Genomic DNA, 11,250 nt, shown 5'->3' with positions numbered 1-11,250 from the left:
TATAAATAAAAATGGTCTGATCTTAAATGAAAAAAAGACAAATATCATACTATTTGGTTCAGAGAAAATGATACAAAATACTAGTTCAAATTTCTCTCGTGTTACTTGTAACACCACAGCAGTGGAGAGAGCCGACACTTTTAAATATCTAGTGGTTTATATTGACACAACTCTTCAATTTGAAAAACCCATTAAAGATGTATGTAGTAAAATTGGAAGGAAGCTTGGAGGATTGTGTGGTCAGCGCCACTGCGTAAGCTTTACAGCAAGGTTTAAATGAGTTACTTGTGTTCCCTATTCTAGACTATAATGATGTGATCTGCGGGTCTGCTAGTGAGGAATCGCTGAAGAAGATCGATACAATGTGTAACAGGATGTGTATCTGTGTGCTCCCGTGTACTCCGCTAGCCCATCACTGCAGCGCGTATTCTACATTAAACTTGCGATCGCCTGCTAACACAAGGAATTATCACTGGAATCGGATTCTCTTTAAAGGGGCACACAACACATTACCAGTTTATTTAAACAGCTTGTTTCTGAGTTTACCTGTAAATACAGCCTATCGTAATGTCTGAGATACACAATACTTTAATATACCGTCTGGGAAAAGTGCTGCGGGAAGAAAGTCTTTCGTTTTTTTCTGCTGCTACAGACAGGAACCTGTTACCCGCAGGACTGAGACCTGACATCTGCTGTGGGAATTAAAAAAAAAAACTGTTGTTCTAGTGCTTAAACAGGCTTGTGTGTGTGCGGTGTAAATCTGATGTGTACTTTGTGTATTGTCTTGTCATTATGCGTTTATATTATTATTATTATTATTATTGAAACCTGTAACCTGCTGCTGTTATTTCTAGCACGCCTTTGTAAACGAGCTACTTGTAGCTCACATGGCCTTCCTAAATAAAGAATTAAAAATAAAATAAATAAATAATAAAGAGCGCGTCACGTTTACGGTTATAACCGCACTGAAATATACTGGCTTTAAAACAAGAAAAGACAACCGATGTAGCTGCGCAGCAGAGACAAGAGAACGAGGCAAGCGCGTTTATTGTTTGGAAAGTAACTGTAATGTTATTACTGCCATTAAAAGCTAAACGCGTTATATTACCTCGTTATTGACTAAAGTAATATTATTACAGTAAGGCGTTACTAAAGTAACAAGATGCCGTTCAAACCGTCATCACAAACATACGTGTAACAGAACATTCCTTAATTTTACATATTATAGATTTGGGGCTAAAACACAAAGTTAGACTCTTCAGCCCTGATATTAAACAATTGTTAATATCAGTTGTTTAATTCCTAATCTTAACATTGTAATATTTTTGGGGGGATTTAGAAACAGTTTCATAGAATATCTGATTCGGCAGTTTCTGTTCCCCTTGCTTGTCTAAACCTGGCCTCAGTCCCAAACCCCGCCTCTCAGAGCTTTACACAACTCCAGGAAATCAGCGCAGTGAAGTTTCGTTTCTTGTGAAATCGTCAGTCTCTCTGTCTCACTGCAGCAGAAATGGCAGAAGCGAATATTCTGGTAGCACATAACCAGTTTAGCTGTCCAGTGTGTCTGGAGCTACTGAAGGACCCAGTCGCTATTCCATGTGGACACAGTTACTGTATGGGGTGTATTAAGAACTGCTGGGATCAGACTGATCATACAGGTGTCTACAGCTGCCCCCAGTGCAGAGAGACCTTTACCCCAAGGCCTGTTCTGCGCAGAAACACCATGCTGGCTGAAATTGCTGGAGAATTCAAGAAGAGAAGGCTCAGTCCTCCTCCTGCTCAAAGTTATGCTGGACCTGGAGATGTGCCGTGTGATTTCTGCACTGGGAGAAAGTTCAAAGCTGTGAAATCCTGTTTGACGTGCCTGGCCTCTTACTGTGAAACACACGTCAAGCCACACAGTGAGGTTACTCCATTAAAGAGGCACAAGCTGGTCAATGCAATTGGAGATCTGGAGCAGAAGCTTTGTGCTGAACACCAAAAGGTTTTGGAGGTCTTCTGTAGAACCGATCAGACGTGTATTTGCTTGTTGTGTACACAAGATGAACACAAGAGCCATGATACAGTCTCAGCTAAGAAAGAAAGGAGTGTGAAACAGGTAAGGGTTTGAACCATTTCCTTGTATCTATCCTAGAAGATAAGAATTCCCAGGGATATTTAACAGTTTACTAGGTTATACAGTTTCACATCAGATCAGATTTTAATTGTATATTAAGAGCTATTTAAAGAGCCCCAGTTTTGTAATTGCTCTATCTAAACTATGATGTACTACAATGTATTTCATGGTGTAACAGGGGTGTTGTTATGGGTGTGGCTATCGCTGATTGACAGGAGAGACACAGGAGGTTTTCTTTGATACAAAAAACACAAAACATTCAAAACAAAATACTGCTTGAAAACAGCTAGAAAATAAAAGTTGACCAAACAAGAAAGGAGGTCCCGCTCCAGGAACAGTCTCCCTGACACCTCCTCTCTAGACTTGGGTGGGATTAAAATACCCTAAACTTGTTCCCTATTCCTTCCAGTGCTAGCGATCCTGGTTAACTCACACAGTGATCCGAGATACATTTTTCCTCTTGTGTTTTTCTCACCCTGGTTAACACACGGTGATCTGAGAACAGTCTCCCTGACACCTGGATTTGAATATGCCCTGCCATATCTAGCACACACTTGATTACCAAAAACATTATTTACAATCAAACAAAAACACACTGTTTACACGTGCAGGACCTCCGCCCTGCCTCACAGGGTAAGAAGGATTTGTTCAGCTGTTTTGTGGTGCATTGGAATTTGTAGTGTAAAATTAGCATGATTTATATTCCTAGTGTTTTTTATATATATCATGCAACTTAATAAAATCATAGATCAGTTTCATTGTTTAAGACATTAGTTAAACTTTTTAAAAATGACATTCCCAGAAAAGTCAAGCACCTAATTTAAAAAAGCAGAAAAGATCAAGATTAATATGATATAAAATATATAAGATTAATATGATATGGAGTAGTGTTTAGGGCTCTGGACTCTTGACCGGAGGGTCATGGGTTTAATCCCAGGTGGGGGACACTGCTGCTGTACCCTTGATCAAAGTACTTTACCTAGATTGCTCCAGTAAAAACTCAACTGAATAAATGGGTATTTGTATGTAAAAACTAAAGTGATATCTTGTTAGAATTGTAAGTCACCCTGGATAAGGTCATCTGCTAAGATATAAATGAATAATATACAAGATTAATATGATATACAATATACAAGATTAATATGATTAATATGATATACAATATAAATCGGGCAGGAAAAAAACTTAATTTGGTGCATTAAAACACATTTTTACATGATTAAAACAGATATGTTTAAGTTAGTTTAAAACGAAATTTAATAACCTATTTGGGATTTTGTTTGTTAAAATCTACAATTTCTTTGGACCACCCTACTAGTCCCCTCTTTCCTTTGCTCTCTTCCACAGTGAAGTCCTTCTGGTCATGGGTCTTCTGGGGATTTTATGTATTTAGGCATTTTTTACACTGATTTCATTGTTTTGTATCAGTGCTGTTTTATCTGTGTTTATCGGATAAAACCGGAAATCAGAAGCCCTAAATATCCATTATAGAGAAAGCTGCTTCAGTTTCCTAGGTGCTTAACAAAACAAACATGTAACACATGCTAGATCAGCTATCATTCACTGTTACTAGTATGAAACAGTACCATCTAGTGGACAGCTACTGTGGATCAAGTGTCCTTTTGTATTGCTGGCAGCTGTGCACTAGATGGTGTTGTATCTTACTACTATACACACATGTTGTCTGATCTAGCCTGTGCTACAGATGTCTATGGCGTGCAACTAGAACTAAAGACAAAATATATTCGAGAATAACTGAGAATTATTGCAAACATTGTAAAGAGGTAAGGGGACAAGAAAATAGAAAATATATTTGAAGTAAAATGATGCTGTCAGTTTCAATAGCATACTTAAACAGTCTTGTGTTGGGTGTGACAGGATATCACTCAATGCCCCATCAGAAATGTCACTGTGTCACTGTGTTTCTAAACAGAAGCAGCTGGGAGAGACACAGACAGAAATACAACAGAGAATCCAGGAGAGACTGAAAGAAGTGAAGGAGCTGAAACAGACTGTGGAGTCACTGAAAGTGGGTATTCACAAGAGGGGGTTATTATTATTATTATTATTATTATTATTATTATTATTATTATTATTAACAGACGGACTGGAACACATCTACAGAAGTTTACTGTCTATGCCTGATGTGTTTTTGATATCAATTCTAACCATGTCTCCCTACTGTGTTCTTTCACTCAGAGATCTGCATGCATAGAAATAAAGGAAAGTGAGAAGATCTTTACTGAGCTGATCCGATCCATTGAGAAGATCCACACTGAGGTTATTGAGCTGATTGGAGCTAACGAGAAGGCTGCAGTGAATCAGGCTGAAGGACGCATGAAGAAACTGGAGCAGGAGATTGCTGAGCTAAGGAGGAGAAACGCTGAGCTGAAACAGCTTTCAGAGACAGAGGATCACATCCATTTTCTACAGGTAACATCACTGCTTTTTAGAAAATCTCAAGTCCATCACTGGGATGGTTTCAGACAGACCTCTCCAATTGAATGAATCCTTGCTTTTCCCCAGGAATGTTTTGGACCCCATTCTGTTTCACTGAAAACTCATTTTTCTCCACTTTCCTGTTGTAGAATTTCCAGTCTCTCTGTGCCCCTCCTGAAGCTAGAGACTTACCCAGCATTACTGTCAATACAGAAATCTCTTTTGTGGCTGTGAGGAAAGCTGTATCTGAACTTAAAGACCATATTGAGGACTTCTGCAAGGGGGAATTATTCAAAATAACCACAACAGGTTGGTGTGAAATAGATTCCTTTGGTAGAGATTTCTCAAATAGACCATGGCTTGAGGAGGGGCAGGACTTGCAAGACATTAATAAAGACCTCTTGCAGATTGTTGGCTATATGAATATTGCAACAGGGAGGAATGAGCAGGGAGGAGGGTAAATGAAGGAGGGAGCAGAGAGGAGGAAGCAGGAAGGAGAGAGCAGGGATCATGAAAGAGAGGGAGGAGTGAGCAAGGATTAGGGAGCATGGAGGTTGGGGGCAGGGAAGGAGCAGGGAACATGGAGGAGCTAGCAGGGAGGAGTGTGCATACAGGAGGGAGGAGGAAGCAGGGAGGAGGGTTCATAGAGGATGCAGCAGGGAGCATGCAGGAGAGATGAGGGAGCAGGTGAATTGTGTGAATTGTGACAGGGGTTAAATTAGGTGCGATCCTTCATTTTCCATTTTAAACATGATTCAAATGCATTTGTCTAGACTGATGTGAACTGGGGGAACGTTAATCAAAGTTTATCAGTGTTTATATGTAAATATGCAGCGTTTTTGCATTGTCGTTGAGACACTAATGACTCAATAATCATCAATTGAATTTGTAAAGGGGGGGAGAAAAGGACACACACACAGATTGCCCCACGCAGTATTTTTATAATCTCAGGTGAGCAAATTTTTTTCCTTACTCTGCTTAGTTTATGTCAGTGAGTTTTTTAGACAGATAGTGAACTCCATAAAGAATTGTATTTAAAATAGCAACAACTTTGATAACGTGCACACAGTTTAAAATAAGGTTTGCATTGTGTGTGACAGTACAGAGAAAACCGCGATTGCTGTGGTCTGTACTAGGAGTGATACGCGACTGCAACCAAAGAGAACACTTTGAACTTGTAACTTAAAAACAGCCCGTTCCCTTTCAAGCACGAAATGGTTATCAACCCCTTTAAAAAATAAATAAATAAAAATAAGTTTAAAAAAAGAAACTCTTCTGATAATAAGGTAACGTTTCCTGTAGTTTTTCAGGTGTTGTGGAGCTGAATTCTTCTTCTGTGCAGAGTGACATTCCTGTTTTGTTTTTGTTTTGTTTTTTTGTCGTCAGGGTTTCCGTGGCAATTGTTAGGGAGTGAGTTAAAATGACACGCTTTCACATTTCTATTTTTCCATTTCTGTGTTCACCGGTTTGTTCTGAGGGTGGTTGTGTTTGCTCACATTTCTGTGAACCCTTTTTGTGTGAAGTGGATTCCCTTCAGTCAGAATCAGAGTGTATTTCAAAGCCCGTTGGTCTGGGGACGAGTGATTTTTCGGGTGTCTGGTTTCTCCATGTTCGCGGTGACTCCCTCATGGAAATGCAGCTCTGTCCTCAGATGGGATGCGGAGCGGCTGTTGCCGAGGTGGTTCCGATGTTGGAAACGCGGGTTTCTCTTGGATTGATCAGGGAGGGCTGGACGGGTTTCTTTATCAAGCGCTCCCGAGAGGATTGTGGGATGTGTTGTTGTTTAATATAACGTTATAACTATATTAATAACATACGCGTACAGACACCTTACAGTACGCTGCTAAAGAATAATAATCACACGAAGCTGAATAATGTATAAAGAGATATTTAAAAAAGTCTATAAATGTTCGTTGCTGTGAGGGCAGATTCACATCCCAGCGCTTTGGTATCTCTGGGTTTGAAACGGCGCTCCATAAGTGTAACACCTATTATTATTATTATTATCATTATTTAGTTTTATTTATCAGAAATATAAAAACATATTATTTCTATTATTTGTGTGGCCAATGAAAACGCAGAAAGGGTGGAAACGGTTGTATTATTGGCTGATCACCCTAAAACACCAAAAATAACGTCTGATAGCTGGTGGAGCAGGGAGGAGGGAGGAGGGAGCAGGGAGTAGGGAGAAGGCAGGATGGAGGAGGGAACAGGGAGTAGGGAGCAGTGAGAATGCAGTTGGGAGGAGGCAGGAGGGTGGAGGGAGCAGGGAGGTTGGAGGACGGAGCAGGGAGTAGGGAGCATGCAGGATGGAGGAGGGAGCAGGGAGGATGCAGTTGGGAGGAGGGAGCAGGGAGTAGGGCATAGGGAGTAGGGAGCAGGGAGGATTGAGCAGGGAGTAGGGACCAGGCAGGATGGAGGAGGGAGCAGGGAGGATGCAGTTGGGAGGAGGCAGGAGGGTGTAGGGAGCAGGGAGGATGCAGTTGGGAGGAGGCAGGAGGGTGGAGGGATCAGGGAGGAAGAAGCAGGGAGCAGGCAGCATGGAGGAGGGAGCAGGGAGGATGCAGGTGGGAGCATGGTGGAGGGTGGAAGGGAGCAGGAAGCAGGGAGTAGGGAGCAGCTTGAAGGGAGGATGGAGCATACAAGAGGGAGAAGGAAGCATAGAGGAGGGAGCAGGGAGCAGGGAGGAGGGAACAAGGACTGATGAAGCAGGGAGGAGTAAGTGATTTGAGGATGCAGCAGACAGTGACTGTTCTATGTTTCAATTCTATTTCTCTCTCTTTTTTCTGCCCAGTGAATGAAGTTGCAGTTTACAGTCTGCAGGCTCCAGAGCCAAGGAACAGAGCTGAGTTTTTAAAATGTAAGTCTGTTTTCACTGAAACATTTGATTGAAAGATGTGTCTCTCCATTGTGAGAAGAGCTAACACTACAGAACAGGGAGGGGTGGAGCTTGAGGGCAGCAATTATTATTATTTATTAGTAATTGTGAAGCCATTAATCTACACTCCTCTCCAACAAGTATTGGTTCAGATGAATACATGCAGAATGACTGGGGAGGGGCATTTGTTGCCTGTTTTTCCACTCAGACCTTTCTCTCCCTAAATATCTTGGTATCCCTGAATAGATAATCATCCCATCTTTTAATACATGTACAATGCATGTGAAAGCAGTTGTGGGGTAAAATGAACAGCTATCCCTCCCAGTCATCCTGTGCTGGTAGTAAATGTATATTGCAGTATCACTGCACTTGTGGAATGGATTGCTCATTAAAATATTAGACAGATATTTGAAGAGTGGATGATATTCTATTGAAGATATTTAGTAAGCAAGGGGTCTGAGTGGGTAAAATGGCAACACATACCCTGTAGGAACATTAAGTGAACTGTAATTGTATGCAGAGCTGCATTTGATTAGTTCCAATTGAAGAAGTTTGATAAGATCGAGGAATTATAATGAACAAAACAATCAAACAGCAAGAGGGTTTAATTAATAGCAGCAGCAGTTTATTGAAGACAGAAAAATAAAAAGAGAGAACTTATCCAAAGTCAGAAATAAATCTCAAGTAAGAATTATAGATCAAATCTATTGATTATCAATCTTAATTATTACAGTCTAAATATACTTGTCTATAAAAAAGCAGGGAGGAGGGAGCATAGAGGAGGGAGCATAAAGGAGGGGGCATAGAGGAGGGAGGAGACAGGAGGTAGCAGGGAGGAGAGAGTAGGGAGCAGGGAGGAGGAAGCATAAAGTAGGAAGCATAGAGAATGGAGCAGGGAAAAGGGAGGAGAGAGGATGCAGCAGGGTGCATGCAGGAGAGAGGATGGAGCATAAAGAGAACAGGGAGGAGGAAGGAGGGAGCCTACAGGAGGGAGAAGGGAGCAGGGAGAAGGGAGCATAGAGGGAGTAGGGAACAGGAAGAAGGGAGCATGGAGGAGGGAGTAGGGAGGAGTGAGCATATAGGACGGAGTAGGGAGCATACAGGAGAGAGAAGGGAGCAGGGAGGAGGAAGAATGGATTAGGGAGGAGGGAGCAAGGTGTAGGGAGCATACAGGAGGGAAGAGGGAACAGGAAGCATACAGGAGGGAGGAGGGACCAGGAAGTAGGGAGCATACTGGAAGGATCAGGGTGGAGGGATGATGGAGTAGGGAGCATACAGGAGGAAGCATGGTGGAGGGTGCATAAAGGAGGAAGAAAGGAGCAGGGAGGAGGCGGCAAGGAGTAGGGAGCATACAGAAGGGATCAGGGTGGAGAGAGGATGGAGTAGGAGCATACAGGAGGAAGCATGGAGGAGGGAGCATAAAGGAGGGAGGAGTGAGCATAAAGGGAAAAGGGAGGAGGGAGCAGGAAGTAGGGAGCATAAAGGAGGGAGAAGGGAGCAGAGAGAATGGAGTAGGGAGGAGGGTGCAAGGAGTAGGGAGCATACAGAAGGGATCAGGGCGGAGGGAGGATGGAGTAGGGAGCATACAGGAGGGAGAAGGAAGCATAAAGAAAGGAAAAGGGAGGAGAGAGCAGGGAGGATGGAGCATAAAGGAGGGAGAAGGGAGCAGAGAGAATGGAGTAGGGAGGAGGGTGCAAGGAGTAGGGAGCATACAGAAGGGATCAGGGCGGAGGGAGGATGGAGTAGGGAGCATACAGGAGGGAGGAGGGAGCAGGGAAGAAGGAGGATCGAGAATGGGGAAGGGAAAAGAGGATGCAGCAGGGTCCATGCAGGAGAGAGGAGGGAGTATAAAGAAGGGGACAGGGAGTAGGGAGCATATAGGAGGGAGCATGGAGGACGGAGGAGGGATCATACAGGAGAGAGAAGGGAGGCGGGAGCAGGGAGGATTGAGCATAGATGGAGGAGGGAGCATGGAGGAGGGAGCATATTGGAGAGAGCAGGAAGGAGGGAGCAACAGGACAGAGGAGGGAGCATAGAGAAGGGAGGAGGCAGCAGGGAGGAGGGAGCAGTAGGGAGCATACAGGAGGGAGCAGGGAGCATAGAGGTGGAGGGAACAGGGAAGAGGGAGGAGGGAGCATACAGGAAGGAGAGGGGAGCATACAGGAGGGAGCAGGGAGGAAGGAGCATACAGGAGGGAGTATGGAGGAGGGAGCAGGAAGGAGGGAGTATAGAGGAAGGAGGGAACAGGAAGGACAGAAGAGGGAGCAAAGAGTAGGAACTATAGAGAGAGGAGGAAGCAGGGAGGATAGATCAGGGAGGAGAGATCAGGGGGAGGGAGCATAGAGGAGGGAGAAGAGAGCATGGAGAAGGAGAGGAGGGATGAGGGAGCATTGAAGAGGAGGGATGAGGGAGCATAGAGGAGGGAGGAGAGAGCATGGAGAAGGAGAGGAGGGATGAGGGAGCATTGAAGAGGGAGGAGGGAGCATAGAGGAGGGTGCAGGGACTGGTGCAGCAGGTAGGAGGGAGTGATTTGAGGATGCAGCAGACAATGAGTCTTGATTTTCTCAGTGATATGACTTTTCTAAACGTCTCTCCTCTACCCGTCCTCTTCTCTTCAATCAGATTCCTGTCAGCTCACACTGGACCCCAACACAGCGCATAGAAACATCCGTCTGTCTGAAGGGAACAGAAAGGTGACACCGACGAGAGAGATCCAGCGATATCCTCATCACCAAGAGAGATTTGATAGCTGGGCCCAAGTGCTTTGCAGAGAGGGTTTGTCTGGGACTCGCTGTTACTGGGAGATTGAGTGGAGTGGGGGATGGGCTTCTATAGGAGTCACATATAAAGGAATCAGCAGGAAAGGAAGGGATGATTCCTGTGGCCTTGGATGCAATGACAAGTCCTGGAGTTTGGACTGCTCTGCTTCCAGTTACACTGCCCGGCACAATAACAATGAAACTGAACTAACTGCCCCCCGCTCCCCCAGAATAGGCGTGTATCTGGACTTTAATGCCGGCACGCTGGCCTTTTATGGCGTCTCTGACACAATGACCCTCCTGCACAGATTCCAAACCACATTCACTGAGCCGCTCTATCCTGGGTTTGTGCTTGAATATGATTCCCCTGTAATAATCTGCCAGCTGAACTAGACTGTTTTGTGTTGTAAGAAACCCTTTGTATTGAACTCCCTGCCTGTCCTCTCCACTCCTCGGGTGAAGGGAATGTTCAATCTGACACAACTTTGGATGAAAGTTAGGGGGTAGAACGGCGCCACCTGCAGAGTGAAACGAGGTGAATTATTTGTTTTTAGCAACGAATGGATTTCATACGAAATAACTGTATTTAATTAATTTAAGAATTGTTATTTTATATATATATATATATATATATATATATATATATATATATATATATATATATATATATATATATATATATATAAAAATGGCATCCAATAGTCAGTGCTGTAACAGTTTTTAAAAAAGTGAACTTAAGTTTGCTTTATTGTGTGTGTTTTTCTTCTTTTATTTCCATAAAATGTTTGTTCTGTTTATTTTTTCAGATTTTAGTAATGTGATTTAAAAAAAAATTTGATTAACTGTGACTTTCTTATTTATTAATACTCATTCACACAGTTTTTCAAATGAATGAGAAAGAGGTGTGGTAAAGCATAGGGAAGCATTGTAAAGCACAGAGAGGTGTGGTAAAGCATAGGGAAGCATTGTAAAGCACAGAGAGGTCTAGTAAAGTTTAGGGAAGCATTGTAAAGCACAGAGAGGTCTGGACTCCAACCCTGGGCTTGAGACTCAACTCA

The 11,250-nt window shown here is 43.1% G+C and overlaps 1 protein-coding gene across 1 annotated transcript; it reads left to right on the top strand.

Annotated features, from left to right (window-relative positions):
• The first annotated feature begins 1,412 nt into the window (after nt 1–1,412).
• LOC131723198 (tripartite motif-containing protein 16-like) lies at nt 1,413–10,793 on the top strand. The gene is made up of 6 exons (XM_059016729.1): nt 1,413–2,098; nt 4,050–4,145; nt 4,316–4,549; nt 4,705–4,864; nt 7,359–7,415; nt 10,056–10,793. The coding sequence occupies exons 1-6, from the start codon at nt 1,511–1,513 to the stop codon at nt 10,583–10,585; spliced, it is 1,665 nt and encodes a 554-aa protein (XP_058872712.1). The 5' UTR covers nt 1,413–1,510; the 3' UTR covers nt 10,586–10,793.
• Nucleotides 10,794–11,250: the final 457 nt, after the last annotated feature.

This window comes from Acipenser ruthenus, chromosome 53, assembly GCF_902713425.1.
Source record: "Acipenser ruthenus chromosome 53, fAciRut3.2 maternal haplotype, whole genome shotgun sequence".
Classification (NCBI taxonomy): domain Eukaryota; kingdom Metazoa; phylum Chordata; class Actinopteri; order Acipenseriformes; family Acipenseridae; genus Acipenser; species Acipenser ruthenus.
Note: the sequence above shows the minus strand (reverse complement) of the source record. Positions and strands in the feature narration are given on the sequence as shown.